Consider the following 16,672-nt stretch of genomic DNA (forward strand, 5'->3'; position numbering starts at 1 on the left):
TCTATCTATGACAGCCTCCATTTCAGGCCAAACTACCTTCCTCTCCCCTTTCCTTGTTTCTCAGATTTTTAACTTTCCAAGGTCTTCCTCCCAAATATGTACTCGGACGCACAACCCAGCTGACACAATAGTCTATCCATTGATTCTGTCCACCAGGCCTGCCTTCCATAGGCATCTCTTCCTCCTCCAGTTCAATGGTAGTTTTCTCTCTTTTAAGCTCTCAGGAAAAAAAAAAAAAAAAAAATTTATGCATCTGTTGCAAGTATACTTATGTTGCCATCTCCTTGTCCCCCACATACCTGCCCTAGCCTGTGGTTTTATTTTAGAGAAACTCTTGATGACTGCTGAAATGGTCTTTGTCCATGCCCCTAACAGTTGTTGACAGCAGGGACATGGACCTTTTGGTTCATTTGCCTTTGATTATGTGGAACTGCTTATGCCTCAGCTCAAATGCAAACCATATCAGGTTCTTAGGTTCAAATGCACCTTCTAGGCTTTAATATGGGCATAGGAAGCCAGCTTCCTGGTGGCATCAAGAACAAGGCAAGAAGGCCCGAGGTGTCCCAAGATAAGATGGGCTTTCTTTTTAGGTAGGAAGGAGGAGGAGTTCAAGCCCAGCGTGGATAACCCTGTGCAGTCATAGAGAATAAAGTAGGCAGAACATGTAGGAGGAAGGAACAGTGTAGGCAGAGACAGAAGCCAGAAACCATAGCAAGTGAAAGGAGGACAGTAAAGAGCAGGGACCAAGAATAGGACTGAACCCCTACTACATCGGGCACTGAGGACCACAGCAGCAAGATCCTCTCTGCTTTCATGGACCTTGCAACCTTGCATGTACAGCTTTACAGACAAGTGAACAACAGCTTTTTCAGTTGGGTATTTGAGCTGCAGAAAGGATAGATACTGGGAGCTGTGGAAAACATCAAAGGGCACTTCCCTGGGCATCAGGCAGTATACTTCCTGTTAGATGCTGTGGTGAATGGCCTAGCTGAGGACAGATGACTGTTCTCCTGAGTACAGTGGGGAGGTTCTAAAAGGTTTTAAGCGGCAAAATGACAGGGGATGTTAGTAAGCTCATGGCTGTTAGTAAGCTCACCTTGTGACCAGGTGCCTCCTCTGGGTCACTCTTGGCTCTGTTGTGGTTTTTCTTTGCACCAACCATCTCTAGTGTCTTGTCTGGTTTATGTCGTATTTTGTTTTTCTTTCTCTTTCTTCCTCCTGTCCTGCATCGCTCTCTCCTGGGCCCACACTCTCTTCTTCCTTGATGTCCTTCTCTCTCTGATCCAAAGATCAGCCAGTAAAAAGCAGTCTCACCTGTCCAGGTAAGAGGGGTGCCACTGTGAGGGGGGACAAAGACCCCCTCCTTTATATTTATAAGTTACTTGTACCCTCACATGATTTCAAACTTTAGAAGTACCAAAGAATATAATGAAACCCTGCAGTTCCATTCCTGTGCCCCAGCCACCCAGTTTCCCTCCTCAGAGACAACCATGTTATGTTTCTTTTGTATTCTTCCAGAGATATTTTAGATATTTTTGCATATGTAAATAAATATTTAAATATATATAAGCACATAATTTTATTCTCTCTTTTACTCACTTTTTTAAACTATCCAAATAATTCTGTATTTTGTTTATTTCACTCAGAAACATATCATGGAGATCATTCTCTATCCTGTATAAAGAGCCTCTTCATTCTTTTTTATGACTGAATTCTGTGTCATTATATTGCTGTAATTTATTTAACCAGTCACTCCTTGTGAACATTTAGATTATTTCCAGTGCTTTGCCATCACACACAGTGCTTCCATGAGTAGCCTTCTACTTAGTCATTTGCTATAGGTAGGATAGGAATTGCCCCTTTCTGAGGGGCAGCAACTGTTGATTCAGGAACTGGCAACTTGTACACTTTTCCAAAAAGGAGTGCCACAGCAATGATTGAAATTTCTTCTATTCCTGTGAGGGTCCTAGTTGAAGAGGAGATCCAGCAGTGAATCCTTTGATTTGGTGATCAGTACCACTTGGAGGTTTAGGGTCTTTAATAGTTTCCAATTAGGCAAGGTGCCTCAGGCTGGCTGAGGGAACGGAGCTGAATATGGGATTGGAATACTACCACCAAACAGACCAGATTCCGGTTCTCCCATGGTACCCAAAGGATAAATGGAATTTTCAGAGGCTTGGGCCATTCCTCTACTCTGTTTTCTAGAAAGTGTACAAGTTACCAGTTACCCAGCGGGCTTGTACTCATGCCCATTTACCCTCCTGGAGATCACTATGGAGAGGTGGAACTTTGAGGGACAAAGAGATGAAGCTAAATGGGGAGCTTGTCTCTGCTGCCGCCACTACAGCCCCATGCTGTGCTCATGCAGACCTCTGTGTGTGTTTGACCCACCTCGTCCTTCCCTCCAGTCTCCCCTTCCTTTGCAAATCATCGCCTAAAACTAACTGGCTGTTTGGTTTTTTCCTGTCTTTTTCTTGCATTCATTTTCTCTGCTGCTCCGTTCTGTTCCATCAGCCCCATTGCAGCCTGGTAAGACCCAACAAGCGTGTATATGTGTGCACATCCCCTGCTTGCTATTGTCTCTTTGTCGCCTGACTCCAGGAAGGGTTATTTCCCTTCACACCTTGCTGGGTATTAAAGAGATCATGCTTGCCCTGCCAGCCCAGGATTCCAGATAGGTTGTGTTACCAGTGGTGTACACATGACTAATGTCCTACCAGATTGGGTTACAGGGTGGGTAGGTTGGTCTCTCATTATCCAAGACTCAGGGCCCCTTTCGACAGAGCCTCCATATACTACAAGGCTGATCCCTCCCTGCCTAGCTCATTGACATGCTTTCCTTACTCCTTCTCCAGGTTAAGTAGCCTGTCTTCTCTGGGAGATTCTGCACCTGAGCGCAAGTCCCCTTCTCACCATCGCCAGCCTTCGGATGCCTCTGAGACAACAGGTACCCTCCTTGGGAATTAACACACAAACACAGCCAGGCATGGTGGCACCTGCCTGTATTCCCAGCTACTCGGGAGACCAATGGGAGGATCGCTTGAGCCCAAGAGCTCTGGCTGTAGTGTGCTATGCCAGTCAGGTGTCTGTACTAAGTTCAGCATCAATATGGTGACCTCCCAGGAGCAGGGAACTACCGGGTTGCCCAAGGAGAGGTGAACTGACCCAGGTCAGAAATGGAGCAGGTCAGAATACCCATGCTTACCAGTGGTGGAATCACACCTATGAATAACCACTGTACTCCAGCCCGGACAACATAGTGATACTCCATCTCTTTTTTTTAAAAAAGCACATGGTCTGGTGTGGTGGCTCATGCCTGTAATCCCAGCACTTTGGGAGGCCAAGGCGAGCAGATCACTTGAGGTCAGGAGTTTGAGACCAGCCTGGCCAACATGGTGAAACTCCATCTTTACTAAAAACACAAAAATTAGCCGGTGTGGTGGTGCATGCTTGTAGTCCCAGCTACTCAGGAGGCTGAGGCAGGAGAATTGCTTGAAACCAGGAGGCAGAGGTTGCAGTGAGTCAAGATCGTGCCACTGCACTCCAGCCTGGGTGACAGAGCAAGACTCTGTCTCAAAAAAAAAAACACATGGATACAGAGATGCACACTCATACAGACAGATCGGTATACTCTAAATGTAAAGCAACTTAGTGTTTATGTTGAGCACATGATGTATACTAGGCATTGTGTTAATGGGTTTTATATAAATTGCTTCCATACATCAACGTAGAAACTAGGTTTTATTATCTTTATTTTGCAAATGAGGGAGCTGAGGCACAGAGAGGTTAAGAAATATGTCCAAGTTTGCAAGCTTATTGGGGACAGAATCAGGACTTGAAACCAGTTCTGTTTTAACTCTAGAACCCATGCTTTAATCATTGCAGGATGCAACCACACATACTCATACACATGTACAATGTCTAGTATACACTCACAGGGATGGAGACATTTGGTAGTCATAACCTCTGTTTCTTTTTGTTTTTTAATTCTGTATATTTTTTAAAGGATACATGACAAGAAGAAAACCCTTTCATTTCAGAAATAAAATAAAATATTTCCGAAATAAAAGGGTTTTCTTCTTGTCATGTATCCTTCCCTGGATTTGGCAAGAGACCACTCCTAAGACACCCTGCATAAGTTACCCAGCTCTATAAAAAGAACCAACAAGCATTGGTATACCACTTGCTGCATTCATTGGATGTCACTTAACATGTAACTTCTAGGCTCACTTGGGCTTCAACCCTGGGAGGCTCCTTATCGATAATATTAGTCTTCAGGAGGATGGCTAGACCTGGTCCTGCCTCTTCTTTGACCAGTCTCACCCAGACATACCAAAAGGGACAGACATGTATGTGAGAGACAAGCATTTTAGCACCTCAGAGAAGGGTAGTTTCTTATTTGGAATACAAAGTAAGTTACAGGTCTTGCCAACCACCGAGGGAGGTGCGTCATTGCAGTAGTGTTTAGACAGGAATGGTCTAGGGAATTTGGTTAATGTGAAAAGGCTTCTTGAAGGAGAAAGGCACTGAGGCTTCCCTGGGTTGGTCTTGGCATGTGCACACTAACCTTCCAATGACACTGCATACTCAACCTTTCTCTCCGCCTCCCAGGTCTCGTTCAACGCTGTGTCATTATCCAAAAGGACCAGCATGGCTTCGGCTTCACAGTCAGTGGGGATCGCATTGTTCTGGTGCAGTCTGTGCGGCCTGGTGAGTGCTGCATCCCTCCTGCCCACGGTGGACAGTTCTTGCAAAGCCACCATGTATGTGACAGTGCCACTCTACTTGTGCTTTCCTGTGGGGCATGAATGAATTACTCTAGAACCGGTTCTCCATGGGTGCCTGGGGAAGCCTCTTCAATGCTAAGCCCCCAGGCAGAATTTCTAGAGATTGCACCCCGTGCTTGCTTCCCTGGCTGGGAAGTGAAAAACCAGCAAAATAGCTGTCAGGTCATCATCAGGCAGATGTCTGATTGCCATCGAAGATGTCACAAGATTCTGTGGAAGAATCAAAGACCCCCTTTCTTCATATTTACCTCCACATTACCTGGCTAAGTGCACAGATGGTCACTTTCTACAGTTTTATAACCTGAGACAGGCACAATGGTCCAAATGATTACAGAGCACATTTGCTGATACAATTAACATTAAATAATAAATTACAAACAGATGAATGATATATGTTGGATGTGATGTCAGGGGAAATGGTGTTTGGAAGTTTGAGTAGTTTGTGATTTGAGGCATAGCCATTTTCCTTGTGATCATTTGGGAAGCCCTCTTAAAAGAAACAGGATTTTTAGAAGTAGTTTGAAAGATGGAAATGAGGCCGGGCGCGGTGGCTCAAGCCTGTAATCCCAGCACTTTGGGAGGCCGAGACGGGTGGATCACGAGGTCAGGAGATCGAGACCATCCTGGCTAACACGGTGAAACCCCGTCTCTACTAAAAAATACAACAAAATAGCCGGGCGAGGTGGCGGGCGCCTGTAGTCCCAGCTACTCAGGAGGCTGAGGCAGGAGAATGGCGGGAACCCGGGAGGCGGAGCTTGCAGTGAGCCGAGATCTGGTCACTGCGCTCCAGCCTGGGCGACAGAGCAAGACTCCGTCTCAAAAAAAAAAAAAAAAAAAAAGAAAGATGGAAATGAAAAGCAGATCAGCAGGATAGGAATTTGGTGGGAAGGAAATGAAGAGTGGGTGGGTATCATAGCCACATCCATCCAGTTACCAGTTGTGTATAGAAGGGGCATGAACAGTCAAAACTCTAGTGTATGCCAGGTAGTGGAACCATTGTTGGTGGTCCAGGCTGAGGAAGACAATCAGAAAGGCAATGGGTGGCTGGGCACGGTGGCTCACGCCTGTAATTCCAACAATATGGGAGGCCGAGACGGGTGGGTCACGAGGTCAGGAGATCGAGACCATCCTGGCTAACATGGTGAAACCCCGTGTCTACTAAAAATACAAAAAAATTCACCAGGCGTGGTGGCAGGCGCCTGTAGTCCCAGCTACTCAGGAGGCTGAGGCAGGAGAATGGCGTGAACCTTGGGAGGCAGAGCTTGCAGTGAGCCAAGATCGCGCCACTGCACTCCAGCCTGGGTGACTGAGCGAGACTCCGTCTCAAAAAAAAAAAAAAAAAGGCAATGGGAGTGGAAGAATCCTTAAAGGGTAAAGAAGTGTCCCTAAAAGGAGTAAACTTCAGTGCAGTAAGTAGCATTGGGCTGGTGACATGGGACATCCTAGGCTTGGCTTAGACAAGAGCACAAGGAAAGATTGGGAGCAGGTTTCCTGATAGTGCAGAGCAGGAGGGAAAATAGACTTGCATTGATTTTGGAGGAAGATATGGGATATGTTCACAGGAAAGATGAAAAGAGAATTTCAAATTTATGACCAAAATGAGGTATGTGGATCATATAAGGATATAAATAAGTATGGCTTCTTATGTTTGGGAGTAAACTTATATCAGTGGGAGGTTTGTTTTGCATATCCTGGGCTGAAGTTCTAAAAAGATAGTTTTATTCTTTGCTTCTCTTATTTCTCAGGGTTCCTGGACTAGGGTGAAATAGAGTTAGTGGAACTGCCAGTAACTTGTACTTTTCCTCTGCTGGTCTGTCTGGTACAGAAAATATGGGATCCCCTCCAATGAAGTCTAGGTTCAGCTCTCCTTTACCTTCTTCCTTTTCTTAGGCTGAGCAGAGTCAGACCCAGAGAGGAAAGAAGGAAAAGATGGCTTACAAGGAGAATATGAGTTCTAGAGTCTGTGTGTGTGTGAGTGGTGTGTGCATGCATACGTGCGTGTGTGTGTGTGTGAGTGGTGTGTGCATGCATACGTGCGTGTGTGTGTGTGAGTGGTGTGTGCATGCATACGTGCGTGTGTGTGTGTGAGTGGTGTGTGCATGCATACGTGCGTGTGTGTGTGTGTGTGTGAGTGGTGTGTGCATGCATACGTGCGTGTGTGTGTGTGTGTGTGAGTGGTGTGTGCATGCATACGTGCGTGTGTGTGTGTGTGTGAGTGGTGTGTGCATGCATACGTGCGTGTGTGTGTGTGTGTGTGAGTGGTGTGTGCATGCATACGTGCGTGTGTGTGTGTGTGTGAGTGGTGTGTGCATGCATACGTGCGTGTGTGTGTGTGTGAGTGGTGTGTGCATGCATACGTGCGTGTGTGTGTGTGTGTGTTGGGGAGGAGAGTAGAAGAGACTTCATTTGGATTGGCATTGAAGTCACAAGAGTAATAAAGCAGCGGTTATCTTTTCCAGATACATACTAGGTTTTTTAAATTCACTGTTTCTCGAAGTATAATCTGTGTTCTGCCTGTATTAGAATCACCTAAGCCCAAGATGATTGAAATCCTTTTTCTTGGGGCTGACCTCGGAAACACTGAATTGCTTTCTGGCAAAAAATTCCCACAGTGATTCTCATGCTTGCTGAAGTCTGAGAACTTCTCAAGTTCCTTTACTCTGAAGAGTTTAGTTTTTTTTTTTTAAACACTAAGTTACTAGAAGTCACCTCACGTGTTTCATACATTCAGGCAAGATAGCTCTGTTCTCTTTAATGTTAGTTTCTAAATGAATGTATAAGAGGGAATTTTAAGCTATTTGCAAGTCCTCTTCCATAAATAGCACACTTTAGATGAGGGTAGTCTTGAGTCCCAGTATTGAAAAGCCAAATTGGAATGTAGTCATCACTGTATTTTTCTTTTTAAAGTAGAAACATTTAGATGGGCTTTGTGGGAGTTTTGTTTTCATCAGAGGAATGCAACTTACAGATTTAATGATCACATTGGGGCAAATGTACAATATGTAATTTTTATGCTTCTCATTAACTTGTTTTGGCTTTAGTGTTTTTTGTGCTTCCTGGATGTAAATTAAACTAGGAATATAAGTCATTTAAAACTATCTTATGAGGCTGGGCGAGGTGACACATGCCTGTAATCCCAGCACTTTGGGAGGCCAAGCCAGGAGGATTGCCTGAGCTCGAGTTCAAGACCAGCCTGGGCAATATGGTGAAACCTTGTCTCTACAAAAAATACAAAAATTAGCCGGGTGTGTTGGCACATGCCTGTAGTCCCAGCTACTTCGGAGGCCAAGGTGGGAGGATCGCTTAGCCTGAGAGGTCAAGGCTGCAGTGAGCCAAAATCACACCGCTGCACTCCAGCCTGGGTGACAGAGTGAAACACTGTCTCAAAACAAACAAACAAAGCATATTGTGGTCAAAACCACTGTAGCCTCCAGTTGAATAACAAGTTGAAAAAGTCAAGAGCATATTCTTTTGAGCACCTCACAGTCAGTCACCATCAGAAGCTCTTAATTTGGTCCATTTTAAAGGGAAAAACTGGGCTGAGTATGGAGGCTCACGCCTATAATCCCAGCACTTTGGGAAGCCCAAGGCAGGAGGATCACTTGAGCCCAGGAGTTCAAGACCAGCCTGGGCAACATAGTGAGACCTCATCTCTACCAAAAAAAAAAAAATTTTTTTTTTTTAAGTAGTCAGGCCTGGTGGCACACACCTGTAGTCCCATAGCTACTTGGAAGGTTGAGTTGGGAGGATCACTTGAGCCCAGAAGATCCAGTCTGTAGTGAGCTGAGATCATGCCTCTGCACCCCAGCTTGGGCTACAGGGCAAGACTCTGTCTACAAAATAAAGGAGCAGAGAAACTGTAAATGGCTTAAAACAGTTTTTTTTTAAGAAATAAAACAGTTATCTTTAATGATGTGAACACCCAGAATATCTTTATGAACCTCTCAGGACTTAGGAAACTCTTGTTTTAATCCTTTTCTCTGTATTTCTCTTAATTATTATTTTAACAATTATGTTTCATACAGTAAACTCATTTCCCCCCCTGGATAATAAAAAGTAACTCTGATTTGACCTTGGAACATATCCAGACACATTCGAGTGAAGCACACGTGCTCTTTCCAGAGCCTGGCCCTGCCTCGCTCCTGCCTTGGCCTGGCTATTAGAAGTCTGGCATCTTGGTGAAAGGAAGAGCAGGAGATGGGACCTTATATAGTTCACTCTAGCTTTAGAGTATTTGTGTCACTGGAGTAGAATAGGAAGTACACCCAGAATTTGAGATACTTGACACAGATAAATAAGAGGAAATTTCAGAGGAGAGGTGATCTGACAGGGACCTTGGTGTAGCTTCAGTGGAAGAGGTTGTTGGGCTGTGCTGACCAGGCCTTCTCCTTACAGGAGGTGCAGCCATGAAGGCCGGTGTGAAAGAGGGCGACCGGATCATCAAAGTGAGTGACCCCAACACGCACTCCCACTCCCAGCAGTGGAAATAGATGTGCAGGGCACTCCTGGCCTTGGCCCATCCTGCACACTTTCATCTTAATACCAACTGCCAGGCAGCCACTGAGTGAGGAGTGGTGCCATGCGAGGGAGCATAGTGGTATAGCATAAGAGAGAGTAAGGAGGAGGATAGCTGTGTTCCATATTTTAGGCCCTTCTTGACTCTAAAGCAACCAAACTTCTACACCAAGTTTTATTATTCTCATTTCACAAATTACCAAAATAAGATTAAGAGGGAGGGTTAGTAACTAGTGAAGGATCCAAGACTTCGATTCTCAGGTTGATATTCTTTCCTCCATATAATGCCAACCTGGGGTCCTTGCTCATTCTGAACTACTATAACCTGCCCTGGTCGTTCAGACCTTTCTTCGACAGAATGGTGTTCAAGACCAGCCTGGGCAACATAGTGGGACGCATTAAGGAAATCCTAGATGCAGAGACTTCTTAGTCCTCTGTAAGGAGGAAGCACATTGGGTGAGTGGACATTCACATGTGTGTGAGGCAAGTGGTTAGAAAAGTGTATACCAAAAATAAGTGAATGAATGAACAAATTAAGGAATGAAGAGGTTTTATTCTTGAAAACTCATAGGCTAGCTGGAGACCAAATTCATAGTGTGATTTGAGTAAACAAGTGACCAGAGGTGGCTAAAGAGCATTGGAAAATGGCTTCCTAAAAACGTGGCATTTTGAACTTACAGAAGGATCCCCTAGCTGTTCATCACCATTAATCAATACTGTTTGTCCCTCCAACAGGTCAACGGCACCATGGTGACCAATAGCTCACACCTGGAAGTGGTAAAGCTGATCAAATGTGAGTTGGAGAGAGGTGACAACTAAAGTAGGGGAGCAGATGGTCCAAGAGGGAGGAAACAGGGAGGAAAGGGCAGGCCTGCCATCCCAGGAGGTTTCCTTTGTAGATGTGTGAGGCAGCTGAAGTCACATCTTTAATCTTAACATGGAGTGATCCACTTAAATGGTCACAATTCCCTGTTATTTCAGGTGGAGACAGTACTAGGCTCTCATGAGACATCTTCATTTTTACCCACATTCATCTTTGCCACTCCCATTTAGACCATACTCCTACTGAGACCAGGTCTCCCTCAAATACCTTTCAATTGCCTCTGCCACTGATGGGCATTCTTACTCATTTGTTTTCTATTTGGCAGGGAAAAGCAACAATAATCTGTTTATAGCCAGGAAGGCCCAACAATTGAGTCTGCACAAATATTCAAATAGAAACAACAAATGTTGAAGAGAGAATTGAAGAATGTGGGGAGTTTGGGGAGAGCAGAGGGCTAGAATCTGAGTGCCTGGTCTGTGCCATGTGGGCAGTATGCTCGGAGCATGACACTGGCTACTTACTTTAGTGAGATAGAGAGGGAAACGGGGCTGCTGAGGCGGCCTGTGGGGCGTGTTCCCAGATATTTATGAGTGGAATTCTAGTTGAGGTCTCTGCATGAAGGAAGGGCAGGAAGCAATACTTGGGTCAATGCAAGGCATGAAGGCAGGGATTAGAGAATGGGTGGGGCATTAAAAGTGAGGAGAACTTAATCTACAGAATTATGAGTTTAATGACAGGACAAGGGAGAACAGCCCTCTCCTGTATAGCTGGGCTGTCTCTCCGGAACAGCACTCCTGGAGCAAATCTCTCTCTGTTTCCCTCTAGCTGGCGCCTATGTCGCACTCACCCTCCTGGGCTCTTCACCTTCATCCGTGGGCATCTCTGGGCTCCAGCAGGACCCATTCCCAGCAGGAGCTCCCCGAATCACGCCAGTGATCCCCCAACCACCACCTCCTCCACCTCTGCCACCTCCACAACGCATCACGGGACCCAAACCTCTACAGGTAATAGTCCTTCTGGCTTTCTTTGCTCACCCTAATGTCCTGTTGAAAAGCTCCGCATTGGGGAGGAAAGCAGGTTAAATCCAATGGGGCTGTGGTACACAGAGACAAGCCAAAAGACACATGGAAGACCATTGAAAGAGTTGAACAAAAATGAGGGCTGCACAATAACAGTTGTTCCATGCCTTAGTGTCCTCCTTCCATGCAAATGCATATGAGGTTTTATCACACAGTAACACTGTTTGTTTCCTAAATGTGTAGAAGGCTCTAAGGATGCCGTCCAAAAGTGTTCCTCATCGGAGAGAGAGTGTACACTTCAGGCAGGGACAGAATGCATCTGTTCAAGACCGTTGCCAGTCAGTGTTAACCAGGGTTTGGTATAAAGTTAAGGGGTAGGGGAAAGGCTTTCTAGAGAAAAAAGCCTGCTTCGAGGTGCAAAATATAGAGCCCCCTCAGTAAAGGGAGGGATCAGAAAAGGACAAAAACAAGTAGAGGCCAGGTGCAGTGGCTCACGCCTGTAATCCCAGCACTTTGCGGGACTGAGGAGGGAGGATCACTTGAGCTCAGGAATTCGAGACCAGCCTGGGCAACATGGCAAAGCCCTGTCTCTACCAAAAATACAAAAAATTAGCCAGACATGGTGGCATGCATGTGTGGTCCCAGGTACTCAGGAGGCTGAGGTAGGAGGGTTGTTTGAGCCCAGGAGGCAGAGGTTGCAGTAAGCCGTGATTGTGCCAATGCACTGCAGCCTGGGTGACAGAGTGAGACCCCATCTCAAAGAAAAAACAAACAAACAAGTAGAAAGAGAACTCTAGAAGCAAGAAACACCTATGTGAAGAGTTAAAGGGGGACAAAATGCAGACAAGTATAGGGAACAGGATTTTTCAGTTGGATTGAAGACTGAACTCAAAAGTCCTGGGAGACTTTAGGGAGCAACTTGATACCAAAGGTGATTACAGCCAAGGTTTCTAGAAATTGAGGCATAAACTCGAAATAAGATTTTGTGTTTACTGCATTCCATCAAGGTACTGAATAAAGCATACTTATGATCCAGGCTGTACTCTCATAGCTTTCCTTGCCCAAGAATCAGCAGATAGAAGAGAGTTAAGCTATTGAGTTAGTCCCTAACTCTTATGTTGCCATGTTTTCCATCTCTAGGATCCTGAAGTTCAAAAACATGCCACCCAGATCCTCAGGAATATGCTGAGGCAGGAAGAAAAAGAATTACAGGTAAGGTCACTGCCAGGGGTAGACTGGCCATTGCCTGAGTGAAATGATACTTTATCAGAGCAATCTGCCAATGTACACAACTTAATTTACAGGCAATATCCTATCACAGTAAAACCTCAAAAAATAAAACTTCCAGACCACTAAAGAATTGTCATTGGCCAGTAGAATTTGTTAAAGCAGAATTTCACCAATAAAATGAGTAGGATTCTCCATGTGTAATAGATTAAGATAGTGAATATGTAGACAAAAAAAACGTCAGTGGAGTTTATCTGGGACATTTCCAAGGAAGGGAAGGAAAAGAAGGAAGAAAGGGCTGGGTAGGTGAGTGCTGGACCAGACTGAAAGAGGTGGGGAGCACTTGGGTGAAGGATGAAGAGTTTTTGGGCCTAGGAAGTGATGTGCATGGAGAACAGTAAGAAGATGAATTTGCTCGAGTGGAATAACCAGATTCCTATTATAGTTATCCATGTAAGTGCCACCATATATAAAACATTGTTTTAGTTTCTAGGCTATATAGAAATAAAAAAGATTAGATGGTTCTTGCCCTCAACATGTTTAAAATCCAATGGAGGAAATTCAGATTACAGTAGGAGGGAGAGTGGGAGGAACAAAGAGCTTACAATAAGAGAACAAAGAAGAGAAAAAATAATTAATAATGGGAAACATTGGGAAGGGCTTCACATAGAGGATAGTATTTCAGCTGGGCCTTGAAGATTGATACTTTAGTAGGCAAAAGAGATGAGGGAGGGAATGCTAGTGAAAAGACAGCATAGGTCAAAGGCACAAAGATATGAAAATACATGTATTTATTTCACAAGCACTGAGTCCTTGCTATATGCTAGGTACTGTGTGTGTGTTGGAGCAGTAGATGGGGGTAATGTTAGGGGTGGGTGTTGGAATGGTTACAAAGATAAACAAGAGGTGAACCTCTCCTTTAATGAGTTAGTGATTTCATAGGATATGGATGAATGAATGAAGATATAATATATTATGGTAAGTGCTTATATTTATATATTGGCAAATGTCAGAGTAATCAAGACAGTATGGTACTGGTTCAAGGATAGACCTGTAGATCAATGGAATAGAATTCAGATTCCAGAAATTAACCCATACATCTATGGTCAATTAATTTTCAACAAAGGTACCAAGACAATTCAATGGAGAAAGAATAGTCTTTTCAACAAATGGTGCTGGGACAACTGGATACCTACATACAGATAATGAATTTGGACCCCTACCTCACACAGTAAACAAAATTTAACTCAAAGTGGACAAAGACTTAAATGTAAGAGCCAAGACTATTTTTAAAAACTGTAAAACTCTTAGAAAAAATTTTAGGTAGTAGTAAATCTTCATGACCTTGGATTGGGCAGTGGTTTCTTAGATATGACACCAAAAGCATAACCCCCCCCCCAAAAAAAGATGGATTTCATCAAAATGTAAAACTTGTGTGTGTTAAAGCATTCTATCAAGAAAATAAAGACAACCCATAGAAGAAATGGGGAAAAATACTTACAATTCGTGTGTCTGATAAGGGTCTAATACCAGAATATATAAAGGACTCTTAAAAGCTCAACAATAAAAAGACAACCCAATTTAAAAACTTGCAAAGGATTTGAATAGACAGTCTCTAAAGAAGACAGACATACAAATGGCCAATAAGCATGGGAAGATGCCCAACATTGTTATTCACAGGGAGATGCTAATCAAAATGACAATGACCTACCACTTCTCACCTATTAGAATAACCAAAATAATGGAAAATAACAAGCGTTGTGAGATGTAGAGAAATCTAAACAATACTTGTTTATGTTTTGTCTGCATATTCACTATCCTAATCTATTCTGCCACTGATGGTGGGAGTGTAAAATAGTGCAAGCACTCTGGAAAACAGTTTGACAGTTCTTCAAAACGTGAAACACAGTGATACTAAATGACCCAGCAATTCCACTCCCAGGTGTATATCCAAGAGAATTGAGAACATAGGTTCACACAAAAACTTGTACATGAACATTCATACCAGCATTATTAATAATAGCCAGAAAGTAGAAACAACCCAAATGTTCATCCGCTAATGAATAGATGAGCAAAATATAGTCTGTTCATACAATGGGATTTTACTCAGCCATAAAAAAGAAAGAAGTACTGATAAATGCTACAACATGGAAGAACCCTGAAAACAGTATGCCAAGTGAAAGAGGTCAGACACAAAAATCTACAGGTCGTATTATTCCACTTACATGGAGTGTCCAGAATATGCAGATTCATGGACAGAAAGCAGATCAGTGGTTGCCAGAGGGTGAAGGAAGGGGAAATTGGGTGACTGCTTACAGGTACCAGCTTTCTTTTTGGAGTTATGGAAATATTCTGGAATTAGATAGTGGGGGTGGCTGCACAACTCCGTGAATATACTAGAGACCACTAAGTTGTACACTTTAAAATGGTGACGTTTATGTCATGTGAATTATAGCTCAATAACAAAAAAAAATTTTAATGCTCTTGAAGCCCAAAACAAAGCATAATTATTTATGCAGTAATCAGAAGGCTTCATGAGGTGGTGCTTGAGTTGGTTTCAGTATCCTGTTAATAGAATATTGAAAATGGCAGTGGGACCAGGAGTGGTGGCTCATGTCTGTAATCTCAGCACTTTGGGAAGCCAAAGTGGGAAGATTACTTGAGCCTATGAGTTCAACACCAGCCCAGGCAACACAGTCAGACCATGTCTCTAAAAAAATTTTAAAGATTAGCCAGGCATAGTGGTGCATGCCTGCAGTCCTAGCTACTTAGGAGGCTGAGGTAGGAGGACCACTTAAGCCCAGGAGTTCGAGGCTGCAAACCTATAATTGCACCACTGCACTCCAGCCTGAGTGACAGAGCAAGACCCTTGTCTCAAAAAGAAAAAAAACGCAGTGAGTGTTGTGACTGGAAGGTGTTACTGGCCTTGAATACCATGAGGAGCTTGGAATTTGTTTTGAAGTCTATGGGAATGAATCAAAGAATTTTGAGTGGGGGACTGATCACATTTTCAAACCAGTGTTCTTTGGAGAAGTGTGTTAAATGTAAGGAAACCATCTAGGAGGCTATTGCAGTAGATAAGCAATAATGACAGATTTAACAAGAACGATAGGAGTACGAACAAAAAGGAGAGGATAGCAATGGGAGACTTGTCAGAGGGCCAATCAGCAGAACTCATCCACTGGTGAAGGAGAAGAAGGAATAAAAGATGGCTCCAAGTTTGTGTGTCTGGGTAGATCAGGTGATACCAGTGACAGAGTGAGACAGAGGAGAGGAGCAGAGTTGAGGGGAAGGAAATGAAGATCAGCTTTGGGTATACTAGTAAGGTGCCCATGAGACATTCAGATAAAAACCAACCACCAGGCATATGGAGATAACAGGGCTGAACTTAGGAGAAAAGCCTGGGTTGAAATAGAGATTTGGATATCCTCAGTATGAAGGTGGTAGTTGAAACTGGGGACTGGATGACTGAAAGAGATCACCCAGAGTACCAGTCAGAGAGGAGAGAGCTGAGGATGGACTTTTGGGACATATGTGCTTCTACAGCACACGGTACCAACCTCTAATATCACACCACTTGCTATTACATTTGATTTTTGGAAGAGTAGCCTGTGCAGTAATGGGAGGAAACTAGATTGTATATGTTGATGAGCGACTAGAAGCAAAGAAGTGCAGGGCCCTAGCTGTAGACTAATGTTTTGAAACTTTTGGCTGTGGGCCGGGCATGGTGGCTCACACCTGTAATCCCAGCACTTGGGGAGGCCAAAGCAGAGGAACTTTTAGGCCAAGAGTTCAAGACCCCTGGGCAACATAGCAAACCCCTGTGTCTATTTAAATAAATAAATAAAATAAAATCAGAAAACCACAGGCTCATGTCCCTTTACAAAAAAAGAAAAAAAAAATTGGCTGTGAAAAGAGGGGGAAACAAATGGGGCAGTGGCTTGAAGAATCATCAGAAATAATTGAAAAAGTTTTGTTGTGGTGGTTTGTTTTTGTTTTAAATCAGGAAACTTGAACATTTTGTAGGACGGAGAGAAGGAGCCATTGGTAAAAAGGAGACTTTGAAGATATGTAAACAGTGCCCAAGAAGAGCCCAAAGCAGTCAGAGGGATTAACTTTTTAAAAGATTTAGACTTAGTTTCTCTTCTGAGCCAGGAAGAAAAGATGGCTGAAGATGTTTTGAAATGGACTACAGTTGAGAAGGTTTTTACCAGATGGTATTATCTGCCAAGGCTAGGGAAGGGTTGGAGTTGGATGGGCATGGAGAAGATGAAATATTAAATATGGGGAATTTGTAAGAT

At 43.8% G+C, this 16,672-nt stretch overlaps 1 protein-coding gene across 26 annotated transcripts in view; it reads left to right on the forward strand.

Moving 5' to 3' along the window:
• Positions 1-16,672, forward strand: part of ARHGEF11 (Rho guanine nucleotide exchange factor 11) — a 110,174-nt gene that overhangs the window by 56,790 nt on the left and 36,712 nt on the right. For 10 of the 26 annotated variants that reach the window (XM_005541373.5, XM_005541380.5, XM_005541381.5 and 7 more), the window contains exons 2-9: positions 1,290-1,322; positions 2,515-2,529; positions 2,856-2,947; positions 4,612-4,710; positions 9,183-9,232; positions 10,038-10,095; positions 10,951-11,129; positions 12,285-12,356. In XM_005541373.5, the coding sequence (XP_005541430.3) occupies positions 1,290-1,322; positions 2,515-2,529; positions 2,856-2,947; positions 4,612-4,710; positions 9,183-9,232; positions 10,038-10,095; positions 10,951-11,129; positions 12,285-12,356 (598 nt within the window). The remainder of the gene's footprint in view (positions 1-1,289; positions 1,323-2,514; positions 2,530-2,855; positions 2,948-4,611; positions 4,711-9,182; positions 9,233-10,037; positions 10,096-10,950; positions 11,130-12,284; positions 12,357-16,672) is intronic. The other 16 variants (XM_074040247.1, XM_005541378.5, XM_074040189.1 and 13 more) reach the window with 6 other exon arrangements.

This window comes from Macaca fascicularis, chromosome 1, assembly GCF_037993035.2.
Source record: "Macaca fascicularis isolate 582-1 chromosome 1, T2T-MFA8v1.1".
NCBI lineage: Eukaryota > Metazoa > Chordata > Mammalia > Primates > Cercopithecidae > Macaca > Macaca fascicularis.